This window comes from Bombina bombina, chromosome 1, assembly GCF_027579735.1.
Source record: "Bombina bombina isolate aBomBom1 chromosome 1, aBomBom1.pri, whole genome shotgun sequence".
Lineage (NCBI taxonomy): Eukaryota > Metazoa > Chordata > Amphibia > Anura > Bombinatoridae > Bombina > Bombina bombina.
Window position 1 is genome coordinate 452,694,430 of NC_069499.1, and position 20,710 is coordinate 452,715,139.

Here is a 20,710-nt window from a genome sequence, read left to right on the forward strand (position 1 = left end):
CACCACTAGAGGGCATTAGTTCATGTGTTTCATATAGATAACATTGAACTCAGGCACGTGAAGCTCCTAAGAGCAAGCACTGATTGGCTAAAAATGCAAGTCTGTTAAAAGAACTGAAATAAGGGGGCAGTTTGTAGAGCCATAGATACAAGGTAATCACAGAGGTAAAAAGTATATTATTATAACTGGCGGATGACTAAGGTTCCGTCCTGTCTAGTCTGGCATACGTTTATGCCATCTCACTTGTGAGTACCTTGCCATCTGTGTGTGCTGTTCGTTCTATCCTGTACCCTTTGTGACACCACGATACTGTCCCATAAGGCGCCTCTCTTTTTCTGCTCCTACAGATTTTCGCCTTATTATAACTGTGTTGGTTATGCAAAATTGGGGAATGGGTAATAAAGGGATTATCTACCTTTTTTTTAAACAACAAAAATTCTGGTGTTTACTGTCCCTTTAATGTTTGTCTATGGAGATTTCATGGCTATGTGCTGGATTTTATGCACCTGTTAGCAGTGGGTGTGGCTGAACTCAATAATAAGTAGGTGTGTCCACATACTTTTGACCATATAGTGTACATGGCAGGGCTTTACATAACTGATGTTAGTGTGCGCAGACAGAGGGGCATATTTATCAAGCTCCGCATGGAGCTTGATGCCCTTGTTTCTGGTGAGCCTTCAGACTCGTCAGAAACATAAGTTATGAAGCAGCGGTCTAAAGACCGCTGCTCCATAACCTCTCCACCTGCTCTGAGGCGGCGGATAGACATTGCCGAAAATCAACCCAATCCAATACGATCGGGTTGATTGACACCCCCTGCTGGCGACCGATTGTCCACGAATCTACAGGGGGCGGCGTTGCACCAGCGGTTCACAAGAATGCGTATGCTGTCGGCATTTATCGATGTGCGGCGGACATAATCCGCAATATCGGATCATGTCCACTCGCACATTAATAAATAGGCCCGTAATGTTTACTATGCTAATAAGTTAAGTTTTCCTATGGGAAATCAATTAAAACATCAATTCACTGATAAGTTTAGATTTAAAAACAAAACAATAAAATGCACAATTCGGAAATATATATTCCTCACAGAAATCGTTCTGTCAGTTTGCACTAAATACTATGTATTCTAATATTGTTATTAATTTACAAACCTGCTGCCCATTAAGAAAACCACCCGTTATGAATATTTTATGTTAAATTTTCAGTTAAGTGTTCTTTGACTTGTTCTTTAATTATGCAAAGCATGAGGTGAATTGATGAGCATTGTTGATGGTGCCTGTCAATTCGCTTTTTTATTTTGAAGCATGGGTGATAAATTGTCATGGTTTTCTTGGAGATGATGAGATGGGTAATCCCTATGGGAAGCAAATATTGTATTTACATATTGACTACAAACAGGGGCATAGTTAACCTCTTGACTGCCTTGCATGCTCCAAATTACCATTTCTTAAAGTGCTATAAAGTTAAACACAAGTTCCTAAACATATGCAGTCCTTATAAAGAGGACAGAAAAGTCACGTGCAAAGACCACTCTGTGTTGTCAATGGGGATGTAGAGATGTGGAGGTGGGGAACAAATAAATAACAGTTGAAGCGCTGACTTTTGGCTTTAGGCTGGACAACCCTAATATGTGTTTTATAACGGTCCACAGCAGTAATAAATCATATACATACTGACATACCAACCTAAATCTATTATACATATAAATCAATGGCAGATTATTTTTTCTTCTTCAATAAACCGAGGATGCATGTGTGTGTCCAAAGAATGTAGAACAGACATAACATTTTCTGCTATCCAAAGCACAAAATAATTGCACAATTCAACATACATTTGTTTAATGATAAATACATTTTTAGCTTATTATTGACTAATCTTTTAGCTGTGTGGTCAGTAATATCAGCCTGGTGGTGCACCCATTACAAAGGTCCTGGGGAGAACACAAAAAAAAAAAAAAATATTTATATATATATATATATATATATATATATATATATATATATATATATATATATATATATATATATATATATATATATATATATATATATACTTATACAGTATCTCCCAAAAGTGAGTACACCCCTCACATTTTTGTAAATATTTTATTATATATTTTCATGTGACAACACTGAAGAAATTACACTTTGCTACAATGTAAAGTAGCGAGTGTACAGCCTGAATAACAGTGTAAATTTGCTGTCCCCTCAAATAACTCAACACACAGCCATTAATGTCTAGTCCGTTGGCAACAAAAGTGAGTACACCCCTAAGTTGAAATGTCCAAATTGGGCCCAATTAGCCATTTTCCCTCCCCGGTGTCATGTGACTCGTTAGTTTTAGAAGGTCTCGGGTGTGAATGGGGAGCAGGTGTGTTAAATTTGGTGTTATCACTCTCTCATACTGGTCACTGGAAGTTCAACATGGCACCTCATGGCAAAGAACTCTCTGAGGATCTGAAAAAAAGAATTATTGCTCTACATAAAGATGGCCTAGGCTATAAGAAGATTGCCAAGACCCTGAAACTGAGCTGCAGCACAGTGGGCAAGACCATACAGTGGTTTCACAGGACAGGTTCCACTCAGAACAGGCCTCGCCATGGTCGACCAAAGAAGTTGAGTGCACATGCTCAGCGTCATATCCAGTTACAGTTCATTGAGGGAACCATGAATGCCAACATGTACTGTGACATACTGAAGCAGAGAATGATCGCCTCCCTTCGGAGACTGGGCCGCAGGGCAGTATTCCAAGATGATAACGACCCCAAACACACCTTCAAGATGACCACTGCCTTGCTAAAGAAGCTGAGGGTAAAGGTGATGGACTGGCCAAGCATATCTCCAGACCTAAACCCTATTGAGCATCTGTGGGGCATCCTGAAACTGAAGGTGGAGGAGCGCAAGGTCTCTAACATCCACCAGCTCCGCGATGTCGTCATGGAGGAGTGGAAGAGGACTCCAGTGGCAACCTGTGAAGCTCTGGTGAACTCCATGCCCAACAGGGTTAAGGCAGTGCTGGAAAATAATGGTGGTCACACAAAACATTGACACTTTGGGCCCAATTTAAACATTTCCACTCACTTTTGTTGCCAACGGTTTAGACATTAATGGCTGTGTGTTGAGTTATTTTGAGGGGACAGCAAATTTACGCTGTTATACAGGCTGTACACTCACTACTTTACATTGTAACAGTGTAATTTCTTCAGTGTTGTCATATGAAAAGATATAATAAAATATTTACAAAATGTGAGGGGTGTACTCACTTTTGTGAGATAAAATATATATATATATATATATATATATATATATATATATATATATCCAAGACGAAATGCACTACAGACATACGCGGTCAACTGCCCAGGGTGCAGCAGAACAATATACAAAAAGAAAAATAGAGCGCACTCCATTGGGAGCTTAGTAATAGTATCTCACTTTTATTAGTGAACGTTTTCAGACCAACAGCAGTCTGTCCTCAGACAAAAAAGTGTATAGACAACTTAACTTACCCTCCACCAAACTTATAACACCATGCAGCAGCCGGATGCCACGCTCTCCCGGGTAGACCCACCCCTAGTCGTGACATCATATATATTTGTGTGTAGTAATGGCATAATAAAGGATTTTTTTTATATAACAGAAAACTTATATGGATAAAATTGTTGCAATCAACATAATTTTGCTCTAGGATTAAAACATCTGTTAGTGATCCTTGGACATACTTTTTGACTACTGATTTACCTTTATTTTAATTTTATTTTACAATATATACCATATGTGATATTTAGATTGATGTCTTAGCCATCTGTTGCTTTAATTAAAACTAGTTTAAATGCTAATTGGCCCCATTGATGTAGTTGCTCGTAAAAAAATAAATAATTCTTTTGTCTTCCTTTGCTCATTCAATTGCATGAGCGCTAAAAGGGCCTAAAACTCATTGCTTTGCAAATAACTCCAGTAGTAAAACAGTCAGTCAGCTTGTGGGATAATGAAGACCACAAACCAGTTCAGACAGAGGGAATCTTGTGTTTTGTCTGTGCAAAAAGCATTGCAGGAATATTTCTACAGATAACAAAGTGCTATCTATCTGAATGTGTCAGGACCGTTCTCTTTCACTAGCTCAATGCTTTTGTGTTTTTTTTTACTGAAGTGAAGTTTAAGTGATTTCTGCCTTTATTTGGGAACCAAAATGTAAAGTGCATGTTACCCCAGGGCCTGACAAATGTGTTCATTCTATTGGAGTCCGATACACAATTTAGCAGCCAGAGTTTTTTTTTTTTGTTTGTTTGTTTTTTAAATAAAATGTAACTGAAATTTTATTTGCAATAACAAGATTAATGAAATTTCAGGTGCTCTTTAGGCGGAATATAATCTATATAGGCCAAATGTATTAATGCTAAAGCTCCTTAAAGGGACATGAAAGTCAGTAGTATGCTAGGGATGTACAGCCCCGACACGCTATTGCAAAGCACTTTGCAATTCAAAGTGGTGTGTTGAAAATAAAAAGGCTGCTTTGGCATTTGTTCAGTCGGTGCATGCACATGAGTGCTGATTGATAGGCAGCTTGCTAACTACTCAGCAACACTGTGCAAAGATTGGTCAACCACACGTGCACATGGTGTAGATTTCAGTGTTACAATATGAATTGTAGCTTATGCACAGTAGCACCTCACTGATGTGGGGGTGGAGTCTGTGTGGGCATATAATCAGTACCATGTGCAAAAGCCCAGTATACACACACAGGTCAGTGTTCTTAACATAAGATTTTTCTAGCTGGGTGGCACTATAAAGAAGCCGGGTGGGGGCAGTGTAATATTTTCTAATATCATATCATTTCCTGCTATACAAAGCACAAATATTAATGCATAATTTAAAATACATTTATTTCATGATAATTTGTGCAATAAAGATTGAAACATTTAACATTGAATCCGTTTAGCTTAGTTCTGGCTAAAATTTTAGCCAGGTGGTCTGTAAAATCAGCCGGGTGATGCACCCATTAAAAAGGTCCTGGGGAGAACACTGCATGTGCTGATTGGTGGTTGTGCTCTGTGCACATGGTGTATTTACCAATAAGCATCCTTGTTAGTGCTTAGTACACATGGTACTCTCAGTGATCAGCCTTTTTTAATGATACTTTTAAACTTACCAGTTGTGTGTTTGGGTATTAATCTTTCTAACAAGTTAGAAGTAAGTGTTGCACAAGCCCTAGTCTCTGCTACCACCATTTCTAGGTCACAGGCCCAACTCCAAGGCAAGCTATAAAGAACAGTGCAGTAAATGTTATACATTAACTAGAGAGGACATGTAAACACAATGTCACCATAGGTAGAAGAGGTTGATTTTAAAGCGTGTGAAAAATATTTTCACACATATGCAACATATGGAACATATGCAGGTTAGTTATAAAGATAATAATGTAGTTCCATATTTTGGCAGTATCATTCTCTCCAATTATTATCTATAATGTTGAGGAAAACAAATATACATGGCAGTAAAAGACTAGCACAGTCACAAAGATCACTCTGGTGCTCATGATAAGCTGATTTGTTATATTGTAGGATAGATAGAACATTTATTTAGCTTTCCAGCCGTTAGCGTCTGCATGTTCTGCAGTAAGGCTGATTGATCTTCATGACACTGAATGTGTGTGCTCAATGACTTCCTTGACGAACATATAGTACCACTGATATCATTACTGAAATCAGATTAGAATACATTGCTCACAATACTAAAATGTAAAATAAAAATGGGTTAATGTGTTTGCCTTGTAAAAAAGGGATGGTGTGGGCTTAAAGGGACATTAAACCCAAATTTTTTCTTTCATGATTTAAAAAAAGAGAATGCATTTTTTTAAACAACTTTCTAATTTACTTCTATTATCTATGTTGCTGCATTCTTTTGGTATCCTTTGCTGAAAAGCATATCTGAATAAGCTTAGTAGTTGCTGATTGGTGGCTGCACATAGATGCCTTGTGTGATTGGCTCATCCATGTGCATTGCTATTTCTTCAGCAAAGGATATTTAAAGAATGAAGCAATTTAGATAATAGAAGTAAATTGGAATGTTGTTTAAAATGGTATTCTCTACCTGAATCATGAAATAAAAATTTTAGGTTTAGTGTCCCTTTAACGAGACAGTAAACACCTCCTGTTTTTATGTACAAATTGTGCATGTCCCACACTTACTAGAGAGGCTAAAAAGCAAATGCTGTAATTTATGTTCCCTTCAAAATGCTGCAAATTGTCTGGACCAGCTATTTGCTTTGCAGGTCAAAGGTTGTGTGCCATTGAGCTAATTACAAGAAACTGTCTAAATGGGACAAATATAAATTATTTCGTCCACAATGTTTATAAATGTTGCTGTGAAAATAATCAGTTTCTTCAGGGATATAAAACCTACACTTAGTGATTCAGACAGTGTATACAATTAAAAAAAATACTTCTATTGTCAAATTTGCTTAGTTTCCATGGTATTCTTTGTTGAAGAGATACCTAGGTAGGTGATTGTAGCACAATAAATAGTGCTGCCATCTAGTGTTCTTGCAAATGGATAGCATTCTTACAAAACTGTTTTCCTATAGGGCTCGATTTTATCAAGCAACGGCAGACAGGGCAGGAGAACGCTTGATAAATCGAGCCCGTACTGTTTCAGACACATACATGGTCCTCAACTTATGTCCCTGCTTTTCAACAAAAGATACCAAAAGTACAAAGAGAATGTTATATTAGAAGTCATTTAGATCATTGTTTAAAATTGCATGCTCTATCTGAATCATGATAAAATAGACTTCATGTCCCTTTAACATTCATTAATTGTGTTTCTATTACTTTGGATCATTGCTGTAGAAACTTGGTTCCAATGATTGGCTTTATTGCATTCTTAGTGGCTTTTCAGTGTGTTTGTTAACATATTATTTTATTTGTAAGACCTTTACAGGACTTATGATATGCAGAGCTAGGGAACCATGGCGTCCAGAACACTTGATAAATCTCCAATTAACTATATAGATAAAACCACTGGCGAGTTATATTATAAATGTGTTAGTGTCTAGCTTAATAGGGTGTGGCAGGTTCAGGTGTGGAACTATATTGTCCGTCAGATTCTCAGGCCTTGTTTTGTTTGTATAGTAACAGGGCATTAGAAAAGATAAAGTATTGTTTTAATTGGATACAAAAATGAAACTGCTAGTCTATTTGCATTCTTTCACTATTTTAGAGGAGCCCATTAGTGGTCTAAGTAATCACAATAACAGAAAATATGTATTTGTTTACAATTTATGTCCAAGGATCAATTGCTTATTGGCTGTAAAAACAATCTCAAAACCTTTTATTAGTAGTGAGAAACATGGCTCCATAGGAATGTGAACAAAGGTAACATCCAATTATAAAAGAAGAAGAAAATCACAAAAAAACTGTAGGGCATAAAAAAATAAAAACTCAAAAAACTTGTGTATATGCAACAAAATAAAAGGGAATTTTGTGTTCATTTACTTACATAACTGCTAAAAAGTAACACATAAACTGAAACACAAACTATCCCATCATTTTCTGTTTTCTATAAAGTAATGTTGTAATGGGCAGCCATAGGCTTGTTATTTTACAGTTGCTTTTAATTTGAAAATATAAAAAAAATGTTTTACTTACAAATATAAATAAAATATTCTCTTTTTTGTGTTGTATTTTCCAATGGTGCTATGTTTATATATAGCAACAATTCACTTTCTGGCTAAATGTGTATATGTGGAAAGTAACGTGATTATATTTTGACATGTTTAAGAAAATACAATTGAAAGTGTTACAGAATAAAATGCATGCTAACATACACATGAGTCATTGGGTGTTGTCCTTAGTGCACATAATATATTCCTTAAACTGTCGTCTACTCACTGTAATAAAGGAAGAAATCAAGTTTAAACTAAACCTATTGTAATTCCTTGTTGCAGGTAATCCAGAAAATATGTAAACCTGCAGGACATAGTTTTAGCCCAAGCATGTTAGCTTCTATTATGTGTAACAACTATTGAGTTAGCTTTTCCAATAAGTTAGGAGTTTGCATGATATTTGCTGTAGATTATATAAGAGTTGTGTTACTGCCAGTACCACCAGTCGTAAAGTCTACTAGTAGAATATAGCCACCCTTAAAAGGACAGTAAAGTCTACTGGTAGAATATAGGCACCCAGGACAGTAAAGTCTACTGGTAGAATATAGGCACCCAGGACAGTAAAGTCTACTAGTAGAATATAGACCCTTAAAAGGACAGTAAAGTCTACTAGTTGAATATAGCCACCCTTAAAAGGACAGTCAAGTCTACTAGTAGAATATAGCCACCCTTAAAAGCGCAGTGAAATCTACTAGTAGAATATAGCCACCCTTAAAAGGACAGTAAAGTCTACTAGTAGAATATAGACACCCTTAAAAGGACAGTCAAGTCTACTAGTAGAATTTAGACACCCTTAAAAGGAAAATAAAATCTATTAGTAGAATAAAGACACCATTAAAAGCACAGTAAAGTCTACTAGTAGAATATAGCCACCCTTAAAAGGACAATAAAGTCTACTAGTAGAATATAGCCACCCTATAAAGGACAGTCAAGTCTACTAGTAGAATATAGACACCCTATAAAGAACAGTAAAGTCTACTAGTAGAATATAGACACCCTTAAAAGGACAGTAAAGTCTACTAGTAGAATATAGTCACCCTTAAAAGGACAATGAAGTCTACTAGTAGGATATAGCCACCCTATAAAGGAAAGGAAAGTCTATTAGTAGAATAAAGACACCATTAAAAGCACAGTAAAGTCTACTAGTAGAATATAGACAGCCTTAAAAGGACAGTTACGTCTACTAGTATAATATAGACACAATTAAAAGGATAGTAAAGTCCACTAGTAGAATATAGCCACCTTTAAAAGGATAGTAAAGTCAAACTTAAACTTTTTATGATTCAGGCAGACAATGCTATTTTTCACTTCTATTATGTAATAGCCAAGACTAAATTAAAAATATAATAAAATTAACATCTGGTTAGCTGCAGTTGTTTTTCAGTAGCCAAATTCCACCCAACACTATCCAACACTTGCCTCATTTGGGAGAGCTTGAGCCTGCAGAGAACAAGGCTAGTAACAGTAATTAATTAAGTATGAAATGAATTGGGTTAGCTTTATGCAGCAACTTGGATACAGTAACATGTAGGGATGTGCATTCGTTTTGTTACAAATGCAAATTCATAATGAAAAGCAGATTTTCGTTTTTACAAAACAGATCTGAATGAAATCACAAACAAAATACTGAAGAAATTCATCAGTATTCATTTGTTTTCTTTTAGTTACCTTTTTAAGGGGTTAAATTCTTACCTCTAGTGCTCTGTAGAGCTGCTTTAATCTGGTTCTCTTCTTTACAGAGCCCCGGTCGCACTAATAGGAGGCTTAGCGCAGCGAACTTCCAGGGCTTGCGCTAAATGAGAATGACCTTTAGTGCGGGCCCTGAGAGCCACCGCGCTAAGCCTCATATTATCACGGCTGGGGCTCTGTGAAAAAGAGGACCTGGTTAGCAGGGTTCTTCAGCACGCAAAAGGTAAGTATAAAGCTACAGGTGAACTTTTTCACCTGTAGCTTTGGAACATTTACATTTGTTTAAAGAAAACAAATGTAAATGTTCTGCGAATACTCAGTATTCGTTTAGTTACTGAAGCCAACTAATATTCAGGGAAAATTTCCCCAAATATTCGTTCAGAAAGATTCAGGCTAACCAATTTTTTTTTTTTTTTTTGCTCTGCTCTCCAATTATAAATATAAGCAAAATGCTTGTGCCAAAACCTGCACATAAGTTACTGCGGTGCATACAATCATACAGAGAAATACAACTCTTAAAGGGAATTAAGTCTTATCCTACTCACAGTGATGTTAATTCACTTAAAAGTGGTACAACACAATTGTATAAAGCTGACAAGAAAATATCAAATGAACATCTCTGTCAAGAAAGGAAGATATTTTATCTAAAAATTCCTTCAGCTACTCTTTTTTTTTTTTTTTACAGCCATCTACATGGTGGAAATAAACAACAGCCAATCGGCATCAACAGTGCTGAGGTCACACTTTTCTTTACTGTTATTATGGGATTTCACCATAATCTTGCGAGATTTAATAGTAAACTTCATTAAACTGAGGAGGAAAATACAATGAGGCCTATTTATCAATCCATCAACCGCAAATACGCTGGAATTCCGCAGCGTAATTATGGCGAGCCTGATTCACCTCATTTATCAAACCCTACAGACCGCCAAAAGTTGAAATTTGTGACGTAACATACGATCTGCCGGTCGAGTCCGACACAGATCGATGCTTACGTCATTACAGATGTTCTGAATACAAATTCGGCACTATCTGACTACTTTTGCTAGTTATCAACTTTCTAACAGGTACGCTCGCCACTATTCCGGCCCAGCGTACCTGGTTTTCAAACCGCCACCCTGGAGGCCGCGAATGCCATAGAAATCAATGGGAGTCTGAAAGCAGCGAAAGCTTATGCTCGATTCTGCCAGATATCCCATTGATTTCTATGCTAGAATAAAGTTACGTTTACACCTAACACCCTAACTTAAGTCTTGAGTCTAAACACCCCTAATTTGCTGCCCCGACATCGCCTCCACCTACATAAAGTTATTAATCCCTATCCTGCCACTCCCGGACCCCGCCGCAACTAAATAAATATATTAACCCCTATCCCGCTGCTCCCGGACCCCACCGCAACTATAGTTATTAACCCCTAAACCGCCGCTCCTGGAGCCCACCGCAACTAACTAAATGTATTAACCCCTAAACCCCTGGCCTCCCACATCACTACCACTTACTAAACCTATTAACCCCTAAACCACCAGCCCCCCACATCGCCATAAATTAAATTCAGCTATTAACCCCTAAACCTAACAACCCGCTAACTTTACATTAAATATTTACTCCTCCCTATCTTATAATAAATTTAAACTTACCTTTAGAATTAAATTAAACTATATTAAACTACTAATTAACCTACCATAACTATTATACTACAATTACATTTAACTATATTAAACTATTAATTAACCTACCCTAATTATTATACTAAAATTACATTAAACTACAAATTAACTATATTATATATTTAAAAACCTTACCCTACTCAAGTTATTTAAATCTACTATAAAGAATTACTAAGTTACAAAAAAATAACAACTAAGTTACCAAAAATAAAAAAAAACTAAGTTACAAAAAAAAATAAACACTAAATTACACAAAATAAAAAAATAAATGATCAAATATTTAAACTAATTACACCTAATCTAATATCGCTATGAAAAAAAAATGCCCCGCCCAAAATAAAGAAAAACCCCTGGCCTACAATAAACTACAAAATGACCCTTAAAAGGGCCTTTTGCGGGGCATTGCCCCAAATAAATCAGCTCTTTTACCTGTAAAAAAATAAATAAAATACAAACAACCCCCCCAACAGTAAAACCCACCACCCACACAACCAACCCCCCCCCCCCAATAAAAACCTAAGCTCCCCATTGCCCTGAAAAGGGCATTTTGATGGGCATTGCTCTTAAAAGGGAATTTAGCTCTTTTTTACTTGCCCAAAGTCCCTAATCTAAAATTAAAACCCACCCAATAAACCCTTAAAAAAACACTAACCCCCGAAGATCCACTTACAGTTTTTGAAGACCTGACATCCATCCTCAATGAAGTGGCAGAAGTCCTCAGCGAAGCCGGCAGAAGTCTTCATCCAACCAGGCAGAAGTCTTCATCCAGACGGCATCTTCTATCTTCATCCATCCGGCGCGGAGCGGCTCCATCTTCAAGACATCCGGCGCGGAGCATCCTCTTCTTCCGACGTCTTCTTTACAATGAGGTTTCCCTTTAAATGACGTCATCCAAGATGGCGTCCCTTACATTCCGATTGGCTCATAGAATTCTATCAGCCAATAGGAATTAAGGTTGAAAAAATCCTATTGGCTGTTGCAATCAGCCAATAGGATTGAGCTTTCATCCTATTGGCTGATCCAATCAGCCAATAGGATTGAGCTTGCATTCTATTGGCTATTCCAATCAGCCAATAGAATGCAAACTCAATCCTATTAAGCCTTTAAAGGGCCATTGGTAGTTTATTGTAGGCTAGGTTTTTTTTTTATTTTAGGGGGCTTTTTATTTTCATAGGGCTCTTAGATTAGGTGTAATTAGTTTTAAATATTTGATAGTTTGTTTTATTTTGTGTAACTTAGTGTTTTTTATTTTTTGTAACTTAGTTGTTAGTTTTTTGTAACTTAGTAATTCTTTATTGTAGATTTAAATATTTTGAGTAGGGTTAGGTGTTTAAATATATAATATAGTTAATTTAATTGTTATATTAATGTAATTTTAGTATAATAGTTAGGGTAGGTTAATTAATAGTTTAATATAGTTTAATGTAATTGTAGTATAATAGTTAGGGTAGGTTAATTAATAGTTTAATATAGTTTATTTTAATTCTAAAGGTAAGTTTAAATTTATTATAAGATAGGGATGAGTTAATATTTAATGTAAAGTTAGCGGGTTGTTAGGTTTAGGGGTTAATAGGTTAGTTTAGTTTAGGCTGGCGGTTTAGGGGTTAATAGGTTTAGTAAGTGGTAGTGATGTGGGAGGCCAGGGGTTTAGGGATTAATACATTTATTTAGTTTCAGTGGGCTCGGGGAGCGGCGGATAGAGGTTAATAACTTTAGTTGTGGTGGGCTCTGGGAGCGGCGGGATAGGGGTTGATAACTTTATTAGAGTTGCGGTGGGCTCCGGGAGCAGCGGGATGGGGTTAAAAACTTTATTTAGTTGCGGCGGGTTCCAGGAGAGGTGGGATAGGGGTTAAACATTTTAGTATAGTGGCGGTGTTTAGTGACAGGATATAAATAAAGCTGGGAAAAAGCCGAATAGCAGCGAGATCGATGACTGTTAGTTAACAACAGTCCGCTGCTCATCGCCCCGTACTTGGTGCGCAGCTTTTTGACAGCTTTTTTGTTAAATAAGGAGAGCGTATTCAGGTCAGCGGCCGCGATGTTAGGTGAGCGTATTGGTGCCATCGAATATAGCACAGTTGACGGCTTGATAAGTGGGCCTCAATGACTATGTCTACACATCCCAGATGCACGCTCCCTTGCAAGTCCAGGGACTAGCAGTCTGATTGGATGTTTAAAGTCCATTTACAACCGGATTTGGCTACTGAGGGAATTTTGAAGTAAAATGTCTTCCTTTTTTACACAGAGATTCTTAAGTAATATTTTCTACTCCGCTTTTTACAGATGTTCATCACTTTCAAGTGATTCAACATATGGGTATCATGTCCCTTTTAAAGGGGTATGAAATCCCAAACTTTTTTTTTATTAATTCAGACAGAAGCATACAATTTTAAAAAGTTTCCAATTTACTTCTTTTATCAAATTTGTGCTGACATAGTGCTGCAATCTAGTGCTCTTTCAAATGGATAACTTTCTTGCAAAACTGCTAAAAAATATTGTGCCGCAGACACGTGTATACTCCTGAAAACTGTTTTTCAACAAATTATACCAAGAGAAGGAAGAAAATGTAATAGAAGTAAATTATCCGAATCATGAAATAAAACTGTTGTTTCATGTCCCTTTAACTTAAACGTTATCTCTAATTGGCCATGGAAGCACTGTCACACACAATTTTTCCATGGATGTTTCCTTCTTACTTAGATGACAACCTTTGTCAGCAAGCTATAACTAAAAATGTTCCACCCCAAATGCTTGCATATATATTACCTTTATATTGTAAACTTTTCTTGTGAGCAAATCTGCGATTATCTTTGTTTTCTCAGTAGCTACACTTGGACTTTGTATTTTTGTTATGTAACATAATGTTGTAACCAATCAGATGTAATTTATAGGTAACAAACTATTTTCTGCCTTTTCTTCCAATAAATTTCCTGGATATTCGGAATACCTAAAAAATATTTTGGATAGAATGTTAATAATTGGGTTTATTTTATTTTTTTTATTACAATTTTTAAATGTAAGCATTTTTAAGCACCAGCTCCCAATCCTATTCTGCCAATGAGAAAACTGCTAGAAATGCCTTTGGCTGCAGCATAGCCATGCTTTACAGTTAAATAGCCTTTGTGCCAGTTGGACGGCACCATGCTTCCTGTTGTTTGAACAATGCCAGTAAAATATTGGCAGAAAGGATTGTGGTTATTATTCATTTGTAAAAGTTTTCTCATACCAGCTCAATAGTATTACTGCCCCTGACAGATTTTTGTCCACATATTCTGTTATTAGAAGACACCTTAGGTGATATTTTTCCTTGTGTAAATTAAATAACCGTGTATATTTGTATGCATGCCTTGCAGTAAAACAGTAAATGTTCAGAACAAAGACGCTTGCAGCCACTCCCTGGGGTGTGTCTGTTCCAGTACAGTTGTACCTGTCTGTCATACAGTCTGAAACACTGTCAGGGAGCTGTGCATTCTATGTGGGCGTAGAGATAAGGATCTCTCGGCTTGTATTTGTAATGATTAGAATGTGTGTCCTAAAGCTAACAAGGGTAGTCGGTAGAGTAACTAACCTTTGGGGGACATTTCTACCACAGAGGAAAGGATTTCTTCTTCCTGTTGTGTTTTCCCTTTGCTTTACTTTCGTAGTGTAATCTATTAAGGTGCCTATAAAATTGGCTCTGAAGCTTGGTATATGGCTTTGCACACCTCTACACTTTATGCACTGTACACTGGCACGGCTGCCTGCATCATTTCTAACCCATGGGGTGGTTAGTCTCAGTACTTTTTTCCTGATGTCTAAAACTGCATGTTCTGTCTGAATCATGAAAGAAAAATATTTGGTTTCATTTCCTTTTAAGTATGCCATTTATCCATTATTACCATCTCCTCCTTATTATGCTATTGAGAGGTGAAAAACCCTTTTCATTTGTAGTGGCTGATCACAATTAGTAGCATTTGTGTATTTTTGTTGGCGATCATTATGTGCATTTACATTTATGTTTTTCATATACTAAGCTTATTCCTGTAATATAGGCAATATCAACCCTGGGAATTAAAGTGATGGTAAGCTAGCGTTTTTGAAACGCTAGGATTTACCAGTGCAACAAATAAAGGGGACTTTCAGTTCCTTTATTTGCCTGCAGTGCATGCCGCAATGAGCGCCTCAGGCCGCCCACGGCAGAACACTATTTTATCAATGAGGTGACGCGCTAGCTATCTGGCATAATGCCAACTGGCCCGCACGACTATTGGCTAAGAGGTGGAAACATGACCTCATTTTAAAAATAGCATTCTACTGCAGGCGGCCTGAGGCGCTCAGTGCGTCATATGCTGAAGGCAAATAAAGGAACTTTCAGCATGAAATAACTTATACTTCATGACTGAAAGTCCCCTTTATTTGTTGCACTGGTAAATTCTTTCCGTTTCACAAACCCTAGGATTTACCATCACTTTAATGCAAAGAACTTTATCCCCATTTTTCTGCCATAACAGATTTTTGCTGTTTTGGTTATATTCCCAGTAACACATGATTGTCTGATAGTGAGGTGCTGATTTTTCGGTTTAAAGAGAGTTGGTTATTTTAACTATTCCCTTTGCTATATGTATGTATTTTATAATATGTATGTGTGTGTGTGTATATATGTGTGTATGTGTGTATAATTATGTATGTGTGTGCATATGTATGTGTGTATATATATATATATATATATATATATATATATATATATATATATATATATATATATATATATATATATATAAAATAACTCATTGTGTAGTTCATTAACAAATCTAGACAGGCCCAGAGGCTTGTTTTCCCATAGAAAACCTCTGAATTACACTGTTTCCAATGCAGCAAAGGATTCTGGGTAAGATATGCAAATTATGTACACAATGACACACCTTTTTACTTCAGTCTGCTTTTCAGCAGGTTCCCTTTACGCCAAAGTATCACTGTTCACACAGCTTATAAACTTAGCTAGGATTAGTGCAGTGATTCATAACCATCCCAGGACAGACTGTTTCGTGGTTCTTGCCACTCATCAGCTGGGAGAAGGTTAGAATCACCGCTGGGTGAAGTTAAATCCAGGCAGAATACAACAACATTTTAAATTAGGGGGAGATAAAAGGTGAGTTTAAAATCCTCCACTACGCACAAAATATAGAAAAAATAACTCATTGTGTAGTTCATTAACAAATCTAGACAGTATCACTAACCCTAGCTAAATTTATAAGCTGTGTGAACAGCGATACTTTGGCGTAAAGGGAACCTGCTGAAAAGCAGACTGAAGTAAAAAGGTGTGTCGTGTACTTAATTTGCATATCTTACCCAGAATCCTTTGCTGCATTGGAAACAGTGTAATTCAGAGGTTTACTATGGGAAAACAAGCCTCTGAGCCTGTCTAGATTTGTTAATGAACTACACAATGAGTTATTTTTTCTATATTTTATGCGTAGTGGAGGATTTTAAACTCACCTTTTATCTCCCCCTAATTTAAAATGTTTATATATATATATATATATATATATATATACCAGCGGAAAGGTCTTGGTTTTGTGCATACGGTTTCTAGAAATCTATAACGTTTGGATGTTTCATCCTCGTCTTCAGAGCGATAATATACAGAACCTTTTGTATATTATCTATTTGTAGACGAGAGTCAAATCCCAAAACATTATAGATTTGAAATAAATGTATGCACAAAACACCTGATAGTGCCTTCTCTCTACGTTTACATATATAAGTGTCTTATAAATTTGTTGTCGGTTGTTAAAGGGACAATGTAAACCAATTTTCATATAATTGCATGTAATAGACACTACTATAAAGTAGAATATGCACAGAAACTGATCTACAAATCCAGTATAAAACCTTTTAAAAAATTACTTTACAGCCCCCAGTTTAGCACTGTTGATGAGGTTAGGCTGGGACACCCAGTTAAAGGGGCTAGGAAAACAATAAGAGCAGACACTCCCCCTTCCCTGCATATGAAAAGACAGATAACATAAACAGGAGTCAGCGGTAGTCTGTAAACTCGTGTATAAATCTGACACTGTGGGGCTTGGTTAGGAGTCTGAAAATCATCATTATTAAAAAATAAGTAAAATTAAACATTGTTACAAAAACACTCCCAGTTGGGCTACATAAATGGATCATCTACAAAACATTTATGCAAAGAAAAATATAGTGTACAAACAATGTCCCTTTAAATTTGTTACAGATTTGTGAAGCGCTTGCCTATGCCTCACTCCACCTAAGAATTGTTCAGCCATGCCCCTCACATGGCCATCATATGCATATATAGTTTTAGAATCTTAACTTTTTCATAGTGTATATTGTCAAAATGATCCCTGTTTTTCACAACTTATACGCCCAGTACAAGAGAAAGTGTATGCATGTGATGTGTGTGAGGCCAAGTAGAATGTCAGTCCAAGCCTGAACCCAATGGCTAGTCAGAAAACTGGAACCAGGAACAGGTGGAAAGCATATCCAAGAATAGCTTACAAATGAGCAGGAAAAACACATTTCATTTTTTTAAAATAACTTTTAAAAATGTTTTTTTTTTTTTAAATATTTGGCTAAAATAGAGATTTATATTAAATAAAAGCATATGTCTGTCTCTAGGTTGCTTGTTGGAGCTCCTCGAGCCAAAGCTTTTGCAGAGCAAAGAGCGAATATAACAGGCGGTTTATATTCATGTGACATCACATCAATATCACCATGCACGCGGGTTGTGTTTGATAATAATGGTAAGTTCAGACATACAGTTTTACAGTCAAGTGTCTTTTGAATGTCCAATACTTTTACTATGTTATGATATATCACCATGAGCGACCATTAATCAGATCAACTGATAATTTTGATCATTCTGTTTAATTAGATCTACATGTGCTTTAAAGCTGTGTGAAATATTATTACAGCCTGAAAGTGTTTCATGTCACACATAGGCCCCTATTTAACAGTGCGGATCAGGTCCGCCAGACCTCGCTGAATACAGAGAGCAATACGCTCTCTGTATTCAGCATTGCACCAGCAGCTTACAAGAGCTGCTGGTGCAATGCCGCCCCCTGCAGACTCGCCAGCAGGGGGGTGTCAATCAACCCGATCGTACTCGATTGGGTTGATTTCCGGCGATGTCTGTCCGCCTGCTAAGAGCAGGCGGACAGGTTATGGAGCAGCGGTCTTTGTGACCGCTGCTTCATAGCTGCTGTTTCTGGCGAGTCTGAAGACTCGCCAGAAACACGGGCCCACAAGCTCCCTACGGAGCTTGTTAAATGGGCCCCATAATGTTTATTACCTGATCAAGTTGAGTGACACTTAGATTTAGCTAATACCATTTGTTTATTGTTGGCAATCATTATGTGCATTCAAATTTGTGTTTTTTCGTTATTTTTTTTTTAAAATAAGCTGCATTCAACATAAGTGATTTAAAAGCAGATCAAACTTGTGTTTTAAGGGAATAATGAGAATTGTTTTGCATGCTGTTTGTCTTACTTCATTTGCTGTGGCCAATCAGGGACAGATCTAAATAAGCTCCATAACATATCAATGAATCACTGTGCAGCATGTAAGAGGGTTAGGGTTCTGCACTCTTTCTCTCAAGGGGAGTTAAAACATGTTCATTTACTGGAAAAGCAGGCAAAATAAAGAAAGAAAGTGCAAAGCAAAGTTTTAAAATTATGCATAATTAAAAATGTTATGGGGACTAAAATTTATATTTTAATGTCAGGGATAGGAAAGTAAAAAGGAAACTTGCATGATTCAGATAGAGCATGCAAATTTAAGCAACTTTCTAATTTACTCCTAGTATCATTTTCTTCGTTCTCTTGGTATCTTTATTTGAAAAAGCAAGAATGTAAGCTTAGGAGCTGGCCCATTTTTGGTTTAGCACCTGGGTAGAGCTTGCTGATCGGTGTCTAAATGTAGCCACCAATCAGCAAGTGCTACCAGGTGCTGAACCAAAAATGGGCCGACACCTATGCTTAAATTCTTGCTTTTTCAAATAAAGATACCAAGAGAACAAAATTGATAATAGGAGTAAATAAAAAAGTTGTTTAAAATTGCATGCTCTATCTGAATCATGAAAGTTTAATTTTTAAAAAGAAGAAAAAACAGAAGCGCCACATGGCCCAATATTGTTTGGTCCAATTTTGTAGATCTTGAGATAAGAAACAAACTCACATTTAGAAGAGCACCTCAGTTAGTGCTATAGGGGCAGTCTGGGATCTATTCGGTCACCCAGAAGACCAACTTCCTGCACAGGAACCGATGTAATGTATAAAGCACCTCTTTTGATGCTATGGGAGCATGAAGGGATCAATTCGGTCACCCAACAGACTTATGGCAAGGCATCCAGGAAAAATGAATGGTTAACAGGATCCCAAGATGGTCAAAGTGATGAATATCCTCAGATGAAAAGGCAAAAAAAAATAAAAAATTCCCAAAAAAAGGAACGGCAAGTGTTCAAATACTAAAACTGACTTTATTAAAAATAAATAAAATAACAGGCAACGCGTTTCTCAGCCAATGGCTGTTTCATCAGGCTTCATAAAATGTGAGTTTGTTTCTTATCTCAAGATCTACAAAATTGGACCAAACAATATTGGGCCATGTGGCGCTTCTGTTTTTTCTTCTTTTTATAGATTGCTGTTCCTGGATCCTGGCCTGGATCTTCACAGATAGCTGCCTATTTTCCTCTCCAGAGACTTTAATACAATTCTATTGCCTCTTCACTGTCCTCTAAGGCATTGTTACACATTTATAACATTTAACCAATTGTTATATTTCTCAACTGTATAACGTTATTATTTTTAATATTGTATATTTGTTTTTGAGATATATATATATATATATATATGTGTGTTTTTGTGTGCGTTTATATGGGTGTATATATATATATATATATATATATATATACATACAGATGTTGATTATTAACTTCACCAATGTTATTAGTTTGTGATTGATAGCTATTCACAACTGACACCACTAGCAATTATCTTTTATATTTACTTATTCACTATACCTCTTTTATCATTACTATAACTCCTGACACACTAGAAGACTGAGTCTTCACTGTATATTATTTATCACTTAGTTTTTCTAATAGGGCGCCCCCTCATTTTTTTAAAGTTTAATTTTGACTAGACTATCCCTTTAACTAACAAACTAGTAAGAGGGGCATTTTATTCATGCATAGAACTTCAGCCAGATTAATATTGCACTTGTTGTGAGTGCACAAACAGAAAGTGGCGCAGTCTGCCAGGAATCATCAACTGCTCAGTGCTTGTTCTGTGTCTCACTTGCTATATGGAAGTAGCTTCTTTTAGCACAATTCTGCTTTTTACAGAGGACAACTAAATATATATATTTACAAGAAAACACAATTTATTATTGTATCTATTTACTTTCAGTTGATTTATCAGTAGAGAGCAAAGAAAATCAATGGATGGGTGTAAGTGTTCAGAGCCAGGGACCTGGAGGCAAAGTTGTGGTAAGTACTTGTTTGCACTAATTTGTGTGTAAGTCGGACAGTAAAGATGACTAACTATGTTATGTCCCATGTTGCAATGCACAGTATGATCCCTATTCAACCAGTCCTGGCTGATGTCTTGTTTGTTACTCAGCAAATGCTTCTACAACCGAGTTAAGACACCTTTAAATGAACCAATGTAGTTAGTTCATTA

At 36.6% G+C, this 20,710-nt stretch overlaps 1 protein-coding gene across 2 annotated transcripts in view; it reads left to right on the forward strand.

The window, feature by feature from the left end:
- Positions 1-20,710, forward strand: part of ITGA6 (integrin subunit alpha 6) — a 115,848-nt gene that overhangs the window by 31,826 nt on the left and 63,312 nt on the right. For both annotated transcript variants that reach the window (XM_053698442.1, XM_053698441.1), the window contains exons 2-3: positions 17,649-17,773; positions 20,438-20,517. In XM_053698442.1, the coding sequence (XP_053554417.1) occupies positions 17,649-17,773; positions 20,438-20,517 (205 nt within the window). The remainder of the gene's footprint in view (positions 1-17,648; positions 17,774-20,437; positions 20,518-20,710) is intronic.